The following is a 23,168-nucleotide window of genomic DNA, read 5'->3' on the forward strand; positions in this document are numbered from 1 at the left end:
AAGTCCCTGAGTAATTCATACAGGAAAATAGCCAGTGGTATTCTACTGCAAAAATAACCTCATGAAAATAAGGCTTTGGATTTCCTTGTGCAGTGTTCTTGGTCTCAGCCTAAGCAAAGCTCTGTAGGGAATATCGGGAAGAACTGTTTTCCCTAAATAAGCACTACACACATAGGCAAGGATAGGCAGCTCATAGCCCACAGCAAAAAAGAACACAATAAGATCATATTTCTACAAGTATTTATTAATGTACTTTAGTCATAGTGGTATTGGGACAGGAATATATCGGCATAAACCCATCACAGTAAGCTGAAGTCTGTCCTTCAACCCTTGTGGGCTGATCCAGAGTCCATGGGTAAAGAACTGAAGAAACTGGGTAGGTAGAACAGCGTATCGACTAGGACTAAATAAACACATACATTTTTCAAGTGTCAAAATACTTCATGTTGTTATGCTTTGAACTTTCAGCAAAATGGGAGTTATTTCAAAATGATCTGGAATCACTCATCCCATATTATAGTAGTAATAGACCTTTCATTTCTCCTCATGAAATAAAATGTTACTGTAGGGACTGGTAAATTTGCTGCCGCCTCCGTCAGTCAGGATCCATCAATCACACTGCAAAGCCCTAAACAATTCTGACTTAATGAAATGGGAATAAGAAATAAAGGCAGGAACCATTTTGTTGCTATCCACCAAAGTTCTTGCTCCTCACATTGCTATAGAAAACTTTTCAAGTTTTTCTTAGGCAGAAGGAATTAACTTCACATATGCTACCCCTTTTATATACTGTATGGGTTTTAGTAGCTCTATTTAAGGCCATGGAATACAAGATAAATATGACAACTGGTCTTTTTTTCCTACAGTGAAAAACCCCACTGAAAGTGACAGTGCTGTCTTAAACCAATGTCCATTGAAGACATAGTAGCATTGTTAATATTGTGTTTTCAGATGCACAACCAGTCCCTTTGAAATTCAGCAGCCATACTGGTTATGTTGAAGTACGGGAAAAGTTTCTCTTTGTCTCCCCTAAGAAAACAGTTTATGATCCCTGAGATTTGATTTCTCATTTTGTTCACTTTACATGACAGAGAATATTTCGTGAGGATTTATCTGAAAAGAATACTTCTAAATGATCAAGGATTATGTGAATAGCATGCTATGTCCATGAAAATAAGCTAATATTCCTCAGACATTGGTATATGCTCTTTTGTTTCTGCCTTCCCTGCTCTTATACCACAGAACAACTTCGTTAATATTATTTTGGTAACAGCTTATTGATTTGTTTTCTTCTCATCTCTACTGTTCTTGGGATGCTCCTGCTCATCATTAAAACACCTAATGGCCTGATAACTACATTCAGGCCCATGCATTTATAAAGTCTAAATTAGGTCCATGAGATTATCTAATAATTTCATTTGTATAAAAGAAAACAAGCACTAATAGTAACTGAAAAACAACCCAACACCTCCAGTGAGGAATATTGCCCAGGAAGAAACATTGCTTGATCCAGTAGGAAGTTTCAGCAAATCCTCCTGTCCCTTTTTCTGAAAAAGTAGGTTTGGAAACAGGCCCAAACCAGAGCTTTCCCCTACCCTTCCTTCCTGGTCATCTGCCCATACATCTGTCCTCCTTGTGCTCAGAATATAGCACCTTGTATGAGCCTTCTGGCTTGCATGCCTCATGGGTAGTAAGGCTGGGCCTAGGGATAGACCTCAGGCACTTTTAGCTTGCACAAGAGACACATCTCACATTTCTTACCTCAACTTGCCAAAAGTTCTTCCTACTGTCCCTGCCTTAATCCAAGGTGTAGATACTTTGGATCAGGAATGCCACCTAGTCTACAAAACATCAGACTACTCAAGTCTTCTCTAGCTTCTCAAGGCATGTTCACGTTACACTTCCTTGAACTGCTGTAAGAATGACTAAACTATGCTTTAAAAAAAAAAAAAAAACCAAAAAAACCCCCAACCAACCAAACAAAAAGGTCTTCTAGTTTTATAGAAAACAATCCCAAACCTCTTCTATTTCTGCCCACAAAGGACCTCATCTAACACAGAAGACATACCTGCAGCATATGGTAGCAACAGTGCAGGATGCAGCAGGATACATCTACCCTTCAGGACTGAGGGTTGGGAAAAAACAGTGTTTAGGAGGTGGACCAGCAAAATATTTTAATGAGGAAGCTCAGTTGCAGTCAGACGATTGTCTGGGAATAAAGCAATTAACAGCAGCTGACACAGCCTGGAGTCAGCACAGGTAGCAATTTTCCCCTCTGGCTGCTTCCATAAAATCAAGGCGGCTGTGATGTCTATTGCCTATCCTCCTGAACCCCTCAGGGTTTCTGGAGACCTCTCGCAAGCATATAAGGAGTTGTTGCTTCAGTAATTACCCCTTATCTGTCAGCATCCTGTAACCAAGAGGATATTCGATTCATATTTGTCTATGTGCAGAAACTGGTCACCAGAGGAAATGAGTTTTCTTATTTCAGTTATCATACAGATGACTACAAGCACATAGGGGAGGTTGTTCAGAGTGTAGCAATGTAACCCCACAGCTCTGCTGTCATTAGTCTTTTCTCAGTTTAATTTGTGGGATTCATGTGTTTACAAAGAAGCTGAGCCTCAGCAGAAGTCAATTACTGTTCATAACTCTACATTTGTTCTTCATTTTAAGATCGCATCCCACCACACTAAACCTGACAGCAGCAAGGTGAGCACTAACAGATGAGAAAACAGCCAGCCAAAACCAATTTAAGTGACTCTTAGGAAAAGCAGCAGTTTTGCCTTTGCATCTGGTATGGTACATCTTTCTAGCTGTTTCTTTCCCCTTCCTTGCTGTGCTTCATCATTCCTTGTGTCTCCCCCTTCCTTCCTCGAGACCCCTTTCTTTACTAATTTTTAAGAATCCAGCAATCCCACCAGCAATAGCTCCCCCTGTGATTTGTCACAACTTACTTCAGCAGTCAGTTCTCTGGTGGCTAATCTGCCTCCAGGGAAAAAATCTCCACTATATTACTGCGTTACAGTTAGTTTCCTGTAATTATAATATAGTCAGTTAGCATTTCCATCAAACTTAATAAGCATTTACTTCATCATCAGGATATTTTTAGGAAAAGGAAATAACACTTCTAACTTGCCTTGGGTATCAAGTCATGAAGCTAGGGGGTCAGGCTGTACTTATCGTCTACAAAAATGCAGTAATTTCTTTGAAGTGCTCTATCTGGAGTAGCTTAGTAGAATCTAAATATTTAAAATAAGGAGAGATACACGTATAGAGTGGACATTGGTAAGCTTTGGGGTGCAGCAGATAAATCCATCCTATTCTGATGAAACAATCAAATTATCCACTTGTCACCCTGGAAAGATCAAGGTGCTGACAGAAGCATAGACTTCAAGAATAGAAGTCCAACCAAACCCCAGGTGTTAGTGATTGATGAAGTAATCCCACAGTAAGCCACTACTTAATCATAGCTGCAGGTGCAGCTTCCTGCAGAAGAAGGTGGCGAGTGTGACTATAGCAAGACTGGCTCCTCCCTCACTTGTCCAGCTGTTCTTCAATGGGTTCATACTGGAGTCAAGGCAGCAAGTTGGAGCAATCGTTCTGAGACGTGTTCTTCAGCTATATCACAACAGGCGAGCTAATAATGCAGATAAACAGGCAAAAATGCCTGTATGAAGTTTGATCTGTCAGAAAACTATGCCCCTCAGAGCCGCTCAAGTGAAACAGCTGACTTCTATGAATATAAAAAGGTAAAAGGTGCCTCCTTCAAAGGCATATTGTTCAGAAAGAGGTAGTCCAATTTGGGGAATGAAACCTGAAAAAGGGTTGCCTCCAAAGTTCCCTGAGATACTATCAGAAAGGTAATGTCACACCTCCTATAGCTGTCAGTGCTAAAGAATATGGGGTACACTAAGATGTTCTCTGTACCCAGTATATTTCATGAGTTTCAACCTCCTACGGAGATACTGGTTTGTATGCAGTGATACAAGAATATCCTCTCCCACGCCACAGACAATGAATTTTACTGCACATTTTATCATATGAAAGAAAATTATGTTTTGTTGTTGCTTTTTTAAATGAAAAAAAGCAGAGTAAATGCAAAGTTGATGGATTTGAAAAGCATCAATTAGTTGCTTCATTCGTGCATCCCAGCATTCAGTTTATCCCCTAGTGTAGCTCATTGTTCTGAATTTTCTGAGAGGTGCTAGTTGCACACCGTGACATTTAGCAATTTTCCCCTCAACACCGCGTGCCAGGAAGTGGTGTAATGCACAGGGTGAGCTGCATGATTACTGACTGACAGGAGTTTATGTGATGGCAATTCCACTTTTAACATTCCACAAGCTTTATTGTCGGCAAGGTGACTCCCTGGGATGAAAACAGTGACTGTCACCTCCAGTGGCCCAACTCCAGCCACAGATTTGAATGAGACTTGCCGTGCAACTTCATGAGGTTTTGAGCAGTATTCTAACCTTTGATCCTCAAATTTCTCCTGCTGTAAAACTAAGATTATAATAATTTTCTGCTTTACAAGGATACTGAGTATTAATTCAATTAACAATATCTGTTTAGGGGAGGTTACGTAAATGCTGAAAAATATTCTTTGACTAGGAAATCTCATTTTGCTTTTTTCTCCATCCACCTAATCTGAAATGATTGTTGCTTCAGTTGTTAGCTGGATACATGACTACAAAAATATACCTAGTAGACACAGTAAGACTCTGAGAAGTAATGTCAGCTGACAAAAAATGTACAAAAACATCCTGCTCTAGATAAAATTTTGGTATCATGTCACAGCCACATCACTACATATTATTCAGTGATTTAACAGGAGAGGAAGATGAGAGGTTCTGTTACCTCCACGGTTACATTTACTTTTTCAAATCTTTTTCATCTGTTGAGTTTGATTGTCCTCATAAAGCAACTAAATTCTTTGTTTATGTAATCTGTTGCATTGCATTAGAGCTTCTGTTTTCTTCAGCTGACCTATGCCTGTATTCAGCTTTGAAATGGTAAGTTGCAGCGAATACGTAGCTGGAGTCCTACCTGTCAAATGTGGGCATATGACAGAAAAGCAGAAGCACTAGAATTAAAATGGGGAATTCTGAGGCTAAATTAGTGCTTGACCTCAGCCAGACCAAGGCGTGGGCTAAAATTCAGTCTGAACCCTGACCTGTCATTGCAGCTGAGATCACTGCAACAGAAGGTTCCATAACATCAGCTCAGTGTGGCTTGGCAATGCTATTTTGAAAAGCAGCAGGTTCAGTCTACCCGTAGATCCTGTACACCTTTGTAGGACCTTAACTGTCCACACCAAACTTGGAAACCTTTTCAGAAAAAGATACAAAAATGCCAAGTGCTTTCACCCAACTTCTTGTAACAGCAAGTCAGAAACAGCACAGTCATTAATAATAATTCCTTATGCTTTTTTCTTGCATTTCACTTAGCACTGACCGAGCTCTTGACCATACAGGCTCTCCCTTGAGGACAGATGTACATGTGAAGAGAGCAAAGCAATATGGCTTTGCCTGTATTTCTGCTGGTGCATACTTGCATGAGCAAACAGGATACCAAGGGGCCTTGCTTATAAGAATTCTAACACCTTTTTCTTATCTGTGAACATACCACATTCCTTGTTTCTTTAATAACCTCTGGATACTGGAAACTTCCATTTATGTCTCAATCTGCCCTGCAGGTTTAGTGTTACAGGTTGAAATGTATGAAAACTAGCTGGTTGTTAATGGTGTCCTGAAGGTCCCAGCACAACTATAGGCTGATTATGATAGGCAAGTGCAAACAAATTGACTGAAGCTGTTTTCCCTGTACTGGAGAAAAGTTGAGATGTGTAACTCTACAGATTCTTTGAATCCTTACACAGTTTCTTGTTTTATTGCCTTTGGGATAGTGACAATGATTTTAGAGGTCAAATCTTTTCCTACAGATATTTCCCTGCTGGGCGTCAAACAGGGATCGACGTTAATCTCCTGGCATTCAACCACTGCAGTTAACTCTGATTTCCCTGTCTCTGCTAGGGTAAGTGTGATGATGAACCCTCTATTGACCGGCATCGCCTGCAAGGTTGTCAGGGGTTGAGGCAATGGCCCCTCTTTTCTAAGCTAACCTCAATGAAAATGCACAATCCTGGATGTGACCTATTCAGTCGAGCTTCAGCTATACTTTGTTTTGAAAACTGACTTGTCCAAATAGATCAATATGTTTACCTGCATCATGCCTAGGGGCTTATTCTCAATGACACTGAGCACTTAAGCCTCTGAAGAAATAGGTTAGTCATCTAAATTCACAGAATATGTAGAAGAAATGGAAAAGAGCTAGTAAGTGTGTTATATGACAAGATTACTTTTTATATCATAGAATGATAGAATGGTTTGGGTTGGAAGAGACCCTGAAAGTAAGAATGTCACACAGCAATGACATACCAGCTCTGGACCATATTTCACAGAATCGTAGAATGGCTTATGTTGGAAGGGACCTTAAAGACCATCTAGTCCAATCCCCCTGCCACGTGCAGGGGCACCTTCCACTAGACCAGGTTGCTGAAAGCCCTGTCCAACCTGGCATTAAGCAATTCCCATGATAGGGCATCCACACTTCTCTGGGCAACCTGTTCCAGTGTATCACCAACCTCATCATAAAAAATTCCTTATTTACATACAGTATGTCTACCTTCTTTCAGCTTAAAACCATTTCCCTTTTTCCTGTCACTCCAGGCCCTGCTAAAAAGTCTCCATCTGTCTTTCTTATAAGCCCCTTTTATATATATTGAAAGGCTGCAGCAAGGTTTCCCCGGTGTCTTCTCCAGGCTGAACACCAACTCTCTCAGTCTTTCTTCAGCAGAGAAGTCTTTCAGCCCTCTGACCATAAAGAAGCAACTCCTAAACCCTTCTGTGATGTTGAAGCCAGTCCAGCCCCAGGGAGCATCCACACAGCAGGCAAGACAAGGCTGAGCTCATCTCAACATACTCAAGCAGGTTGTACCAAAGATGTAGTCTGGGGCAGCATGAGGGCTGGTTGGGGCCTTAGTTAAATGCCCAGGTTATTTTCCTGAATGGATCTTTTTTGTCATGAGCTGCAAGATAAATTCCTAAAGTAATTTTGAACTCACTGTGTAAAATGCAGTTATACCTTATGACAGCAGCAAAGGTGCCCTTGAGACCTTTCTTCTCATTGCTCCTCAACTTAAAAAAGTCATAACACTGCATGTTGGGAGAGAAATAAAGTCAAAACACTTCTGAACTGTACCATGGCATTTTACTTAGAGCATTTTGCACTAAAAGATCATTTTGACTTTGCCCATTGACAACTTAAGAGCTCCAGTGTGCAATCCTATTTGGACAAAAATTCTTGTGATTTCCAGATGACTGAGAAGGTAATGGAACATCACTTCTTTATGTTGACTATTATTTACTCAAAGACAGCCCAGCTACCAGTGAAGAGATGAAAAAAACCAGATCATGAGTATTAACATATACATTAATTTTAATGAAAAATTGTAACAGCGTTAGACAATAAATCTTACAGTAAGCCCACAAAACTCTAGAAGGGCATGAACTAAACAAATAGGGTCTCTTTTCAGGAATTAATAGCTGTGTTCCAATTGGTGCATAAAATTAGGCTTTACACAATCGTCCCTGCATTGTATACTATCTTTCCAGATCTGTAGTTTTCTGTCCTCATGCAACTAAAATATCTTAGTTTTCCAAGTGGGAAAATGAGCAGCTTTAAAAAAATTAAAACACACAGAAGACAGTGTTAACTTACCCACGTGTTCCTGCAGCATTAAAAATGAAACATTGCCTTTTGTTGGAAATACTGAAAATTGCACAATACCACATGAAAATTGACTGTGAAAATATAACTGTTATACAGCCAGTTGGGAAATATTAAGGGGTTTTGGTTTTTTTTATGACTATCATATATGTAGCTCTGTTTCCCAAAGCGCATACGCATTTCTCCCTGCTCAGTGCGTAAGATAAGATCAAGAAGGACTGAAAAGGGTTGTTAGAAATCTGCGTATCGGAGGAACAGACAGATTATCATTAAAGAAAGAAGGACTCCTTGTTCCTGGTCTGGCAGCAGTGATGTTTATGAAGGCCCCGGGAGAGGGGGCTGGCATGGGTAGTGACCCACTAGGTGAGAGGTGGGTGGTGGTGGTGCAGGTTCCTGGGGAACACCACAGCCACAGCATGCCTGGGAGGTGTCTGACTTGTGATCTGAGTCAGTACCAGTTCTCTGGATGGTGTGCTATCATGCATCCTAATGTAGCAAAACAATATGAAAACACCTTTCCTTTTGCTCACAGTTCTGACCTGCTGGGGAAACTCCAAGTCCCTGCTGGGTTAACTCCTGCTTATCGCACATCAGATTCCAACAATGTTCCCCTGCTTCTTCACCTTGTGTGTGTGAACAGTGAAGATAAACCAGAAGACAATTCACTGTGTGAGCAGTCCCATTGGAACAACAGTAAGTGCTCACTCATAAGAAGCCCAGTTGCACACCCTGGGTCCAGGTCTCGTTGAGGAACACTCTTAAGTACATTATCGTTATTCAAATCTCATTGTCCCCCAGAAAAACAAAAGAAAGTCTTTGTACTTGGCTTAGTTTGTTCATTCTTTCTACTTAGTTTCTCCTCTGCCCAGCCCATGCATCTCCCCAATACATGATAAATTTGGAAAGGTCACAGCCTTAATTATTTTCAAGTAAGTGTATCTATTCTTTTCACCATCACTTCTCCAAATCCTTGGGGAAAATGACAGGGTCAGCTTCTGTTTTCAAAAGTGCAATGATTTTAATACAAAAAGACAGAGAGTAGAAATCAAACTGCTAATCAGGGACTTTTACTCACATCTAATATATCCCTTCCCTCACACTCTCCCTCCTTACTTTTGCTCAGAGGCACTTTCTGACACCAGAAATAGCACATTGCTGATCATAGGGTTTGGGTGGGCTTTTTTCCAAATTTTAATATGCATAACAGTATTAAATGTGCTAGCCTCAGTTTCAGTAGTCTAGAGAGCCTTAGATGCACTACCTGAGGGACTAAATGAGTGGAAGTAATTAGCGGGAAGCCCATGAGCTGCAGTGGAGCAAGGCTATTTTATACCAGCAAAGGCTGTGGCTTGTAATCTGATCAGTGGCTTCCAAGTGATTGGTTCTGTAAATCTTTGAGTGATACAAGTTTAATTTGACTTAAATTTGGCTGTCAGTACCAATGCAGAAAATTCCTGCTTTCTCTGTGGGCTAACTTGAAATGATGCGAAATAGCAAGTGCAGTGTCACTCAGTCTCACTGTGTCTCAGCCATAACCATACCCTTTCAAGCACTCATTATTCTTATCTTGATTTCTGTATCAATAAAAAATGAACCTCTGATACGTAAGATAAGGTTAACCTCAAAAGCTTCCATGCCATTATGTTATCCAGCTAATGATCCCTTCTCAGTGCAGTATGTCCTCAAGCACAGTTACACCAGCCAGAAAGCTCTTCTGTGACGGGGTCCCTGTGCTTCTCTATGGAATACATGAAAGCAAGATGCCCTGAGCAATCAGCTCCTCAACAACAAGCCCATGGCTACAGGGGAGCTCCGTATTTCTCGGGTGAATGTTTGATACCTGCTTGCATGTAACACAAGCGGGTTTCTGTCACAGTCAAAAGAAGGTAGTTGAGGGTGTCATTAAAAATCTGTTTGGGGTGGCTGCATGGGTGGAAGTTTGAAGAGAGACAATGTGAACTTGACAGGGAGCTGTGATGGGAATAAAAGACACTGAAAGAGCTAAGAGAAGATGAAACAGAAAATCTGCATAACTGCGTGACTATAAAAGAGTGATGCACTGAAAGCCTAAGCACGCTGACCCTGCCCAGCTTGCCCTGGCAACTGGGGGTCAGCGCCTGCCCAGCTGTCATGGTACTTGGCTATGGCCCACATTTTTGGGGTCCTGCCCTTTGGGGAGGGCTTCCCTAGGCACAGGAGGCTGTGATGACAAGGGGCAAAGAGCCATCCATAGCGAGAGAACAGGGAAAGCAGAGTCTCCTGCTCTACTGTCTCCTTCAGCTTCCCCTTACTCAGTCTCAGGCAGTTTAGTGCTTTACAGCTTTGTCAACAAAGCTTAATGTCTGCCTGGCGTGATGTTATCAGCCCAGCAACAGTCCAGCTTAAACAGTGCATCTCTGTCCTCCTGGAGGAGAGCAGAGGAAGGAGGAGAGCGGTGTGCCCCAAGCCATCCCACCTGAAGGAGTGCCTGCGACTGGAAAGATATTAATCATTTTCCCCAGCATTTTATGGCTTCAGGTCAGTGCAGAATGCAACAGCGAAGACAAAACTTTTTTCTCTGGGGTTCTTCGACCATGAAAGTGACTCAGGGCCTGCTTGAGAGTTAATTTAAACATGTACTCTGTAGGATGAGTTTTAAGGCTGACTCAGAGGCTGATGGTTCCGCGATATTCCACATTGATTTATGATAGCTGGAAGCTAACAACACAGCTGCAGTCAACCAATGCCGTTTTGCAATCCTCAGGGCAAGTCCAAAAGCAAAAAGGTTAGCTTTTGTACAGAGAACTAAAAATTAAGCCATATGTTCTCAGTGTATTTAGAAGATGCAGGAGTAAATAGCCTACTGTGGCATCTCACATTCAAAAAGGGAGGACTGAAAAATGCAGGCCTGATAATTTCTACGTTGGGAGGCACCAGCCTGCTGTGACAATTCTCAGCTAAGCACAAAGCCCAGAAAAGCTGAGTGCTGGGCAGACAGCTTTTCCTGAGGTGTTAAATTTACAAAAAAGAATGAGAACCACTAGAGAGTCGCTGAGGTGCCATGAATGCCAGTGACGCATGGGATGAGGGTGTTACTATTGTGTCTGTTCTGAAAGGAAAGGGAACAGACAGAGGGATGTGTTGCATCCTTTTTGAGTGAAGCTCATTCCTCAGTGTCAGATAAAAACAATTATTTTTACTGCTAATACACAGTGGCACAGCAGATGAGAGCTGCAGATTAATACTAGGCATTAGCTATTATTTTGATTTTATTACAGTGAAAAGTATTTACCCCAAATCTGACTGAGCTGCTTATCAGGAGTGATATTTTGTCTTGATTTCTGCAATAATAAGGAAGCTAACTATGAAAAAACCCGAACCCATACAGTGACTACCAGCTGGCAACTAATGATCCAACCTCCAAGACTGATTTGACTTTGCCGTCTTGCATTTTTTTGTTAACTGGAGGCAGCTGTGGAACAGTAGGCAGTGGGAAACAAAGGAAACATTCTCAGGGTTCAAAGAGAGAAATGTAATACACTGGCCTCGCATGTGACTGGTGTCGAAGGAAGGACATATAAGAAAATGTTTCCAGCTCCCTGCCATGGTGCTTCTGAATCATTGCACTGCCAAGAAGCAGCCTGCCTTGCTTCAAAACCTGAATCATTGCACAGCCTTTACAGATCGTGCTGCCAAGAAGCAGCCTGCCTTGCTTCAAAACTGTCCTAACAGATCTTCCCCATGTACACCGATCATCCCACACTGACCTTTCCTTGTACGAAATGATGAACTGGATCAAAAGTAAACCCCATATCAAGAAACAAGCACTCAGAAGTATTTTCTTTGTAGCTGAAAGAGGCAGCTATTGCAAGGAAAGGGTGATTTTAGACAGCTTGCTGCATTCCTGTGATGTGCAAGCACCCTGGTTTTATTCTTGCTAATCAAATTTTTCTCAACAGTGAGCCTTTGTTTTTTGCCTCAGCACACCCACAGCAGTGTGACTGGCTCATAAGCCTTTGATGCTTATGAATACACAGTTCTCAATAACTCCTTGGAGCACTTCTGTGGATGCCAGGTTGTCAGCACAAGTAACTGTGCATGTGATTCTGTTCCTGAGACATGTGGAGGCACCTAAGGCTCTGTACTGAGTTCATGTGTTTTAGGAGCCGTATCTTTCCCCTGGCATCCATATTCCTGCTATTTGGGATAAGCTCCACATGTAAAGAAAATACCAAAATGTACTTGTGATGACTGTTATAGCCTGCTCCAGTGATCGCAGCACGGGCAGATGATCTTGTGGAAGTCAAGGACGTTAGTCAAAGTGCTCAGAGAATAAAGAAGTAAGACAGATGCTGCTGTTGAGAAGTTTCCATAATGATTGCAAAAAGGGGAAGGAGAAAACATTAGTATTTTGCATCAGCATTAGCACTTTTCAAAGGGAGCTTTCTATCTTTGTCAATGTTAGATCAAACCAGACTTTGGAAATGAAGTCCTGGTCTTGGGGAAGGCAATAGCACTTTTTTCTTCTGATTTCAGGGAGGTTTCATGACTTGCCTGAGTTATTTCTCTCAAACTCCAGGACTAGATTCACTACTTATTTAAGAAATTTATGTTAGATGAACCAGGCAAAGAATGATCTCAGGCTGTGGCAGATTTGGAATCTATTTGGTTGTTACATTCAACTTTTCCCTTATCTAGACTCCATAATAATATAATGCTGCTGTTGATAAATACTAAGGGTAGGCTCCAGCATACACTGAGCAAGAAAGGATAAAGGGGGTTTACTTGCTTTATAACTGTGTAATGGACATAACGAAGAAAGGAAATTGAGAACAACCTCTAACACATAATGTAATAAAAAATGTAAGACATTTTCACAAATTATGCATCTTTTCTAAATATCTTACTGTAAAACACTTTTTAAAAATAGCAGATCTGCCATTGTCAAACTCAGAATTGTCAGCACAGTAACATTAGGAAGTTTACTTTTGTGTACTGAAAAATGCCATTTACAGGAATGAGGGACCTGAACTGGATCTGGAATTGTAGAAGTGTTAGAATTGGCCTTGGTCCTCATGAGACAAAATTAATTATCTATTTTGGCATGTAGCTGAACTGGGAATTTAACAGGAAGGATGCAGAAGTCCACAAAAACTCTAATTGCAGTGACCATTTTTTTTCAAGGGGAGCTGTCATGCAAATGCTGAGTATTTGCAAATGGTCTCCTCCTTTATATCATTTTCAAGGTCATGAAAACCCTTCCTCTTCTTGTCCCTCTGTTCTCCCTCCTCCCCCAAAATGTTTGAGTATTCTTCTTGTAAATAGATGGCGATACCTTTGGCAACTCTGCAGCATACAAATTAACACCCAGTGTGTCCTCAGAAGAACACAAGCAATTTCAGTAAGCAAATGTTTATCTGTTCTTCCTATCTAGCAATATATTATGTTGACTGCAAATGCTTCCACCCTAAGACTTCAGTGATATTGTCTGGACAAGCCTCGAATGCCCTTCTCCCAAAGACACATCTATAGGACTGGTAGTCACAGTGGCCAAGAATGCCTAATAGACATTGAAGAAAATAATTAAAAAATAATATATATCTTACCTGCTTATTCATAAGTATGTAGATAATTGGATTGCAAACAGTGCTGCTTTTTGCTAGGATGGAAGGTATGATGCTTGCAACTGGACTCACCACACCTGGCTTGCCAAATGTTGCAAGTAATGCTATAACTCCATAGGGAATCCAACACACGAGATAACAAATAACTGTGGTGATTACCATGAACAGTACGTGGTATTCTCTTTTGCGGGCAGAATTCTTGTGGATTTTTCCAACCTAGAGAAAGGTAAAAAAAGATAGGTTTTAAAAAACCGAGCTGTTAGATTTATAGTTTTAGCAACCTGGGACTATTGGTCTTGGATCAGCGATGATGATCAACATTATCGTTCCAGAAGCAAAACTAAGCCAGACGCAAAAGTGAGAGACTGCAGTGGGAAGATTTTCATTGTCTCCATCAGAGACTAGGGAAAGCCCTGCAGACATCATGTTAAGTGCCAGCATAAACCAGCGGAGGCTGGAGCAAAAGCAGAAAAGGTGATGAAGTTAGCATCTAGTCCTTAATAGTTTGTAGATCATCTCCAGTTGCTTTTCAGACATGGTATTTTGTATAATTGTATAATGCTTTCACTGAAGTTATTCTGGTACATAGGACTTTCTTGAGAAGTGGAAGCTTTACAAAGCACAAGGGAACCAGCAGAAACATTTTCTGCATTAGAGGTCTGGAAACAGCAGAGCAAGATTAGGACTGTGCTAGTGCTTAGTAGCTCTGTCCTTGGACGTTTTCAAGGCTTGGCTAGACAAAGCCTCAGCTGATCTGGTGTAATGTTGACAATGGTCACACTCAGGGTGAGACAATAAATAAGCCTTGCAAACAACACTTATATGAAGGTTTAAGAGGTATTATTTTTTCCACATACTTTAGCATTTTGATAAAAAGCACTGACTCCTGATAATCATCAAAAACAGGGATTTTGTGCTTTTAAAAGAGAGTGCCAAATGTTGACATAGTTCTGCTATTTTGGGGGAAATTGAGAGGAACTGGCTAAACTGGAAGCACAGATTTAAATAATCAGTTTCAATGTGATAGTACAGCAGCTCATCTTGCTGTGAGTTATTTACCAGTAGTTAACAGTCTGTGGGCAATCCCAACTCTTCTGTGGAGGTATTTAAATCATAGTCTGTGCTTCAAGATGTACTCTCCTTTGAGCTGTCCTGGACTAACGCATCATTCCCTTTTGGAGTCTAGATGAGCTAAGATGAAGTTTAAACAACCAATTTTAATTTTTAAGCTTTGGTGTGAATGCATTTGTCTGCATACAACTACAGAACACATTGGTGATAAACTGTAAGGAAAAAGCTCCATTGTCTACATAAAATGCCCATTCAATGCCGTCCACAAACATTATTTAACGGCAAACTTCCCGTGCAGCAGCTCTGTAAGATGGCCATTAAATTCGACCCAAAGCCCATGGAAGTCAGCACAAGATTATGTGCATATGGAGCAGGGTTTGGTCACTTATTCTTATTTTATAGGGATTATAAAAAAGTTTTTAGGAAACGTTCTCTCCACTGACTCTAGATGGAGCCTCAGCACACTGGTCTCCTGAGGTTATGGTTAATTCCTCAGCTTCCCCCCAGCGTCTATTTAGCAAATCCAGGCGTGCCAGCAGCATTTCAGGAAGTATTCAAACGTTTAAAGTATATCGATTGAGTCTTGCGCTCAGCCAAATGTAATTTATGTCCACTTCAAGAACTTTTTGCGTCTTGAATGTGGTACTTGAGAGAAAACTGTACCCAAGGGAACTAAGCCCCTGTAAAGCTACAAACATAAATAAGCAAAAGGGCAGCTCCCTGGAATGCAATGCATCCAAACATTACCTAACCAAAAAAAAAAAAAAAGTTAGAAACAAATGGGTTTAAGCTGATGCAGGAGAACACTGATGTGCACTACTCTGTAAATGAATAGAACACAGTTAAAGGTAGAAGCCACTAATCACCTGAGACAAATGTCATTTCCTGCTGCCTGGTGTACAGCTTGTACATGCTAATGCAGTGGAAATAGTCAGGGCTTTACTTACCTCTTTGTGGTGTGGGTGCTTTTGCATAACATATGTGTTTGTGCATCAGACTTAGAGTTAAAATATATTTAGTGACTGGGTAAGTATATATGGAAAGCAAAATAATATGGTGGCACTGTTTGTTTTCAGTTAGTTATGATTCTAGTCATCTAGAGTAGTTGGTTCTATCTCAAATTTCAGTAGAAATGTTCCTGTTGAAAGTAAATAAAACACGTACCAACTTAGTCTGCCAAAAAATAACAAGTATCTTTCCTGTCTAGTCTTCCAATGATTTTCTGCAAAAAGGCAATTACAGAATAAAATCCATCCTTTCTAAAAACACTGGGGACTATTCTTTTCTTTTTTTTTTTTTTGCAAGAACAGAACTTGTTTATCTCATAATTACTTTAGCTTGAAAAAAGGATTCATAATAGATAATGGTCCAATCCTGTATTGCTTATTTCAACTAAATTTTTCATGACTAATAGGAATTTTCTCTGACTGAAGAAGCCAGGATCCAATGTTATCTCCAGCTATGTTCCAAGTTTAATATTAACTGAGAAACGCAAAGCCCCAGCTACCCTCGGCATCCAGTTAAAGATCTTCGATAAAGGCAGAGGCATCCGTCAGCACATTTTCCCTCTGTGTTTAGATAATATCTCTGCCCTGAAGAATTTGCAAGAGTTTACCCTCTGCACAGAAAAAATATAGATCAGAAAGAAGGGAAGGAAAGACATGCAAAACTGAAGTGACTGTGGATGGGATTTTGGTATATACCCTTCTATTTTCACATCTGTAGCTTGTTTCCTTAGGAAGGGAAGCCTTGCATTGTCACTGTGTCTGTGCCAATATGGTAATAAATCTGTCTGTCTGTTGGTCCCTTGTAAATTTGACTGAGGTTTCAAAACTTATTAAGAAGACAGAGGTCTTTGAGTTCTTCACATATCGCTACAGCAGAAGGATCCTTATTAATGTTCTCATCAAGAAGAAAAATGCAATGTTAAATGAAATTAAATTAGACACCAGAGAATCCACTGTAGTTTAGGTTCTGGTTTGATTTTTTTTTTTTTTTATATCTTTCTTCTCATCCTCCTCTTCTGATAATTAAAAAGGAGAAAGCTCTGATCACAGCTGTTCCTGAAATAGGACATTCCTAATGTGTCCCTAGTATCTATTAAGGGTGACCTTCCGCTGCAGTTTTCTATAATGGAGTTTAAAAACTCATTTGTCATGAGACAAACCTATTGGAAAGCAAACTTAGTTAGCTGTCATGCTCACAGAGTCTTTCAATTCCATGATTAAACCAACATAGCCAATTGTTTTGATTTTTATGTGCCTCATATTATAATTCTATAATACGATTTACTTACAGTCCAGATCCTGGGAATGAGTAAATTAAAATCTCAGGGGTTTTGAAAGTACACTTTTTTTTTTTTTTTTTTCCAAAAGTACATTTCTATTCTCACTGTTGTGGAGAAAAGATTAAAAGTACGGAATTGCAGTAAGAAATGAAAGCAATGGACCAGAAGTAAGGAAGGGTCATAAAGTATGTCCTTCTTTAATGACTCTAAATCCCAGGTGATCTGATATCCCAGCTTTCCAAAGGGGACAAGTATGGTATGATGAGTCCAAAGGAAAAATGACCTCTAGAGGCACCCCTTGCAATGAACCCCAGATGTACTTAAAGCTTCTCTAGGTTTTGATATGATGTCCACAGCTGCTGTAGCTGCTAACTGTGCTTTATGTTTAGGTAACTCGTCTGCTTCCTTAGAGTCAGTAATCTCACATGTTCTTGATGTTCTGGACACCAGAAAAATGCAGCATCAAAGTTACTGCTTTAATTAGATATATACCCCAGGATGACAACGGCATGCTGATGGCTTGCTTGGCTTGATGCACAGGACATGTGAGGTGCTGGAGTTGTGCTTGCTCAACTGGGAAAAAAGTCATGTAGCTTGGTGCCTCTAAGCATGCCGTCGGGCTGTTGTGTGACTGTCCTTCCCCTAGCCTTGTGCCACATCTTGGGAAACAGAGCTGAACTGTGTGGTCTTGTTTGCTACGCTCCTTCTGTCTCTCCAAGACACTTCAGCCCAAATATGGCTGCTTTGAGTGTGGTGAAAGCAAGCGGTGAAGTCTCAGGGTGGTTGTGGTATCACCCTGGTACATTCTGGGATACGTTAACAATGGAAGAAATGCCAAAAGACTCCAAGAAGTGTTAGACTGCTCTGTAGGAACTGCCCTCAGGTTTTTGTTTCTGAAACCAAGTACTGTATTTATCTACACGCTCTCAGTTTCATTGTCTTTGCAGCTTCACAGCCTACCTTTAGAAGGTGTTATCTCTAAAAGTTCTCCGTTTATAGGTGCTGGAAGGCCTCCAGCTCAAGTTGATGTACCCTACAGAAAGGTTACAGTTTAGCAGATGAAAAAGCAGCAGGAAGTTTAACATTAAACTTACTCTATTTTTTATTTTAAAGGTACTGGAAAATTTAATGAAATTGCTACACTGTATTTTCAGTAGTCAAATGGAAATGCCTACCAAAAACTCCTAGTGTCTGGACAGCCACCTGATAATAAAGAAGCATTAGATGGTAATGAGAAAAAATAAATTCAAATAATGTTCTAGAATAGTCAAGTTTGTAAATATGAAGATGTAAGTTGTATATAACATGCATTTAAAATACATAGAAGATATAAACCACATCTTAAATATGACACAAGAATTACTGGCCCACTGGGATCAAAAGGTATTTATTTAGGATGGCTGAAAAACAAGTCTTTGTTGTAAACTCATCTATTTTCTCTGGGATAAAGGCCACCTCCTGCCAAAATTGGGACTACTCTTCTAATGTAGGGAATACACTATATTTAAAAGAAAAGGTTTTTGAGTGTATAGGGTGGTGTGTGCTGAGGCTAGTGAGAAAATGGTGTGTCTCCCCTAATTTCATCCTGGGAAGCAACAGAAGTGGTTTGGTTTTCCAGAACTCAGCTGGAGGCAGTGACAGGCAAGCTTGTGGAATCTGAGGCACGGAGCGTAAGATTGGCACAATTAGCTCTTGTCTAGATTTGCCCTGTAGCCAAGCTGCTTCTTGCGTACATACCCAACACTCCCTTTTCCACTCAATCTGGCATGCAAGGCACCACTAGTTAGATGACTACAGCAGTGTGCTGAGCAGATACACGAGATGCGACAAGCCACAGAGCATGGGAGAAGCCACAGGGATATTCAGTGAGAAGGATGGCAGTGGTAGAAACGGCCTCAAAAAGGGCCCAAGTGACACATTGCTTGGTTGACCTCATAAGCTGTGTTCCCTCCCCTCCCCTCCCAGTTGACAAGATGCAGCAGATACATCGCTCACCAAGTGATGGGCTACAGTGCTATTGCATGCATTGGGAAAGAAAACGTGGAGCTCTGCACAGAAAATTTCAAGAGCACCAGTTAAAGTCTGAAGGGGTCATAAACCACTGAAAATAGGAGCTTACAACAGGAAATGGAGGGGGTTAGTACAAAGGGATGCTAACAGCTGACCATTAGAGGAGAGACTATACAGTAAGAATCCAGCATCCAATGCCACTTCAAGCAGGGGACAATAACATCATGGCATTTTAAAAATCAGTGGGACTATTTATGTGTTTTGTCCTTCAAGTCAGTTTCTCTTTCTCCAGCTATTTATTCAGATGGAAAATAATAGTAATTATTATTTATTATTATTATGTGTATCTAAATAGTGAATTCTGTAATCGTCCTAGCCCACTCTAAACAAGCAATATGGAAACAGGGTGCAAAGTGGTTTTTGTTTACCACAGCTGATGCATTATTTCTGGATCTGTCTTTGAATTTTACACTCAAATAACCATCTTTTCTTCACTACCTTAGAACTGCACAGTAAAGAGAAGGCTATTTATGAGCAGCAGTGTTTGTTGCCAACCTCTTTAAGTGTCAGTTATAAGTGCTTGTTTTGACATGATCAAATATTCAACAGTACTACCAAAACCAGAGACAAATGAAATATTCATAATCATCTGAGGGAAGTCTGCCAATCTTTGAAGATTTAGTCTACTACAGCTTCTGGAAATGAACAGAAGGGACCTAGACTTTTTAGTGCAAAAGCTGCAGTAGACGAAAAAGCTGGAAAAAGATCATTCTTCTTCCTTCATGAACCAGTCAAGTAAGACAGCCTTCTCTGTTATGTTTCTAACAAAACAAAATTAGAAATGCTCTCCATTTATTGGTATGAATAACCCTCTACCAAACGCAGGAGTGTCTCAAACTAAGCAGTGACTCAAATGTCAGTTATGATAAGCTTTCTCCTCTCCCATCTCTATGGATTCTGTCCTCAAGCAAAAGCAAGGAAAAAAAGGAAAAAAAAAAAAAAAATCACTTCAAAGCATGAAAAGCTCTAAAATGCTTGCTGTAGGAAACAGAAGCTCCAAGTAATCTCTTTTCAGTGTGGGCTACCCCAGAACCAATACTCTAAGGATTAATACTAAGATAGATGAAATACTTTCTTTGTTGTTTAAGACAGATAGACAATCATGGGAAAAGAGGGCTCACTGGCTTAAAAAGAAATGCTTTCTTTATCAGCATTTAGGTGGCTAAGTTCAAAACAAGAGTGAACAATGAAGAGATGTATAGTCTCTGTGGAAACAGGGACTAAACAGAAACATCTGCTTCAGGTCTTCTTAGAATCCAATGGGCCCTGGCTCTACAAGGCATTTACACTTATATCTTCCCCGACTGAACTGAGATTAAAGCATGCACATGAGAACTTAGCTCAGTTGGGGCCACATAATGAGTTAATAGCAACAAATGTAGAAGGAGAAAGCCATAAAATCACACAAGGGGCTTTATAGTTAATTACTTTAATGTCACTATTAAGTTTAAGAATTGAAGTCCATAGGAAGGATATTTTATCAGCTGAAGTCTGGCTTTATTGGGATTTTTTGTTATTGAAATGGGAATAGTCATCTTAATGCCTCAAGGTGAAGTGAAGCTATGCTTTAAATACAAAACTTATGGCTTTGTACACTGCCCTTGAAGCATAACTCCTATTGCTGTTAATGTCAGTGAAGTTCTATTGTGGACTTAAGGAACACTATAATCCTCTTAGTTGCAGGATTTCGTTCACTGTACTAGCTAAAGGGCTTTTAGCAGCAATTTGACTTACACAGCGAACACATTCCCATGCACTAAACAAGCAGCTCATGGTGTCACTTCCATCACACATAACTCATGTTTTATCCTGACCTTCTTTCCTCACTCTGTATTTTCTAGCATCAACATGCATGAGAAAATTAAAGGTGTGTTATGCACAGCTATCATTTGGTTTGCGTTACCAGTTTGGTTTTAGAAGAAGAAATATATTAGATACTCATATCTTCCCCAAGTGGAGACTATCTCTTTTTTCTCTATAGCTACAAACATGCCCAGCAAGGACAACAGCTACAAAAACATGAATGTAGGCTTCCCATGCACTGAGTTGGCAGGACACAAGCCAATTCCAGTCCAAGAGCTGAGCATGCACTGCACTCAGCCATGAGCAACAAGCTCAGCCTGTCCATGAATGACGCTGTGCCCTGGGCTCAGCAATGGGCTAAAACTAACATGGGAGGTCTCCAGATGCCTTGTATCCCGCCAGCCTGGAGTAGCAACAAAGTGTGCCTACCCCTACAGCAGCTGGGACAGACAGATCCGAGCAGCTTCCCCCAGCAGCTGTGGCCTCTGATTCTTGTATGGGAAGAACAGGGCCAGGAGAAGCATCTGCCTCCGGCATGCTGTAAAGAGCCCACATCAAATAACTGGCTCATACATAGGGATTAACTCACTGAATGGTCCAAAGGTCTGACAGCAACAAGTAAAGCAATTTGGAAATGTTAAAACCTATGCCAAATAAAGAAAAGAAAGTGCTTCTGAGGTGAAATAGAATCACCATAACGCTGAAGAGCCATCAGCCCTGGCAGCTCATTTAAGCGGATATATTGTATATGAGGATATGCACTTCTCAAAAATGTTATTTGTATGTATGTCCTTCAGTAATTGTGGGACCGCAGAGAGCTGTTATCTCTGATATTGGCAGTGACACTCCTATGGCACTTACCTGTCTGAAACAAATCAAAGATGTGTAGGAAATAAGATATGTGGAAAATGGAAACTGAAAGGGCAGTGAAGTGTGCTTACTCTCTGGAAGATATAGCTAGCTGAAAATACCTGGCCATGAAAGAAGCATCAAATGTTATGTCCAAATTTATTTAAACTCTAATTAATTTTCTATCAAAAAGATGATAAAAATAAACTATCTGCTATAAAATATTAAGGTTGTTGAAGTTTCATGTGTCTAACATGACTTACCCTGTTTATACGAATTTCCTAGATAGTTTGGGAGACTGTAATAGATAATAAGGCATTCCCTTGAAGCCATCAGGTCTAATTTTCCCAAACTGATAGCAGTCACAAACTATATTACTTGCTTGTATTTGGTTGCTTGTCCAAGGCCAGTTCTACTGAGCATGTATTACTTGCTTGTCCAAGGCCAGTTCTACTGAGCATGTTATAACTGACCTTGACTCACATCAACTGACATCCCTATCAATGGGCTCAACAAGAACATGTTGGGTCTGAATAAGCCCAAAACCAGATGATGTCCAGCTAGCTCTGGTTCTGGGGTTTGTGAAAGGTGCAAGTTGAGCCCTATCAATGGGCTCAACAAAAACATGTTGGGTCTGAATAAACCCAAAACCAGATGATGCCCAGCTGGCTCTGGTTCTGGGGTTTGTGAAAGGTGCAATGGCCCCTATGCCGGGGTTAGCATTAAAAGCTTAGAGCCCTAGAAGAACTGAATGTCACCAGGCTCTCTCTGATAGGAAATACCAGCTGTTTTTTCTGGTCCTTCCATTCAAAGTAGCTGAACATCAGCCCCAGGACACAGGTAGTGTTGCAGTTACATACATGTATGTCTATCCACACCTTTTTCAGGCAAGAAGGAGGTTTTGGTACATTTTCTGATGGCCAGAAGCTAGAATCCTTCCTGACCTGGTGTGGAGCATCCAGACTGCCGCTGTCAGGCACCTGGCAGAAAGAACTACAAGGCTTGAGCACATCCACTGTCCTCCTTTTGACTGCAGAGGAAGCCAAGAAGACTAATTTGGCCTATTCTTTTGGTGGCTAAGGTTATGCAAACTCAACCTCACCCAAAAAAAGAGCAGAAAAGGGTCAAAGAGGCAGCTACTCCTATTCTTATTACACAGTACCCACTAAACCTGGGATTTTACACTAGTATATGTCGAGAAAATGATAACATTGCCAAAACTAGTATTAAAAAAGAAAAAAAAAATGTGTTTTTCAGGGGGACAGGAGGAAAATGAGAGACTTGGGAAAAAACTGACACTGGAAAGGCTCTGGGGAACTAACTAAGCTTGTTGGTGTCCAGATTTATCTATCCCATGGTTAGAGGACTTTCATGGTAAGACATATCTACAAGAGTGTAGGGCTGCTTTTATTGCAAAAGTGTGGAGTAGATATTTCAAAAAGCAGGTTCTGTTGCATGGCTGAATTAAACTAGAATTATGTTATAAAAGGGATCTTTTGTCAGCAAATATGACACAGACTCCTGAAGGAGACTTGGTAGCTGCTGAACCAAGCCATGACTGAGAATGATCCTATACCCATGGCACATAATACTGGGTTCATCTATGATGGCGAAACTGAAGAATTCCACCTTGGGGAGGAAAAAATGAAGGTATAAAGGATACTCTTCAATAACAGAATAGAAACGCAGCTAGT

At 40.6% G+C, this 23,168-nt stretch overlaps 1 protein-coding gene across 1 annotated transcript in view; it reads right to left on the reverse strand.

Annotated features, from left to right (window-relative positions):
* Positions 1-23,168, reverse strand: part of LOC106896599 (pinopsin-like) — an 85,967-nt gene that overhangs the window by 9,800 nt on the left and 52,999 nt on the right. Inside the window, exon 3 of the mRNA XM_014956705.1 lies at positions 13,377-13,610. Coding sequence (XP_014812191.1) covers positions 13,377-13,610 — 234 coding nt within the window. The remainder of the gene's footprint in view (positions 1-13,376; positions 13,611-23,168) is intronic.

This window comes from Calidris pugnax, unplaced genomic scaffold, assembly GCF_001431845.1.
Source record: "Calidris pugnax isolate Ruff unplaced genomic scaffold, ASM143184v1 scaffold318, whole genome shotgun sequence".
NCBI classification, from domain to species: Eukaryota; Metazoa; Chordata; class Aves; order Charadriiformes; family Scolopacidae; genus Calidris; species Calidris pugnax.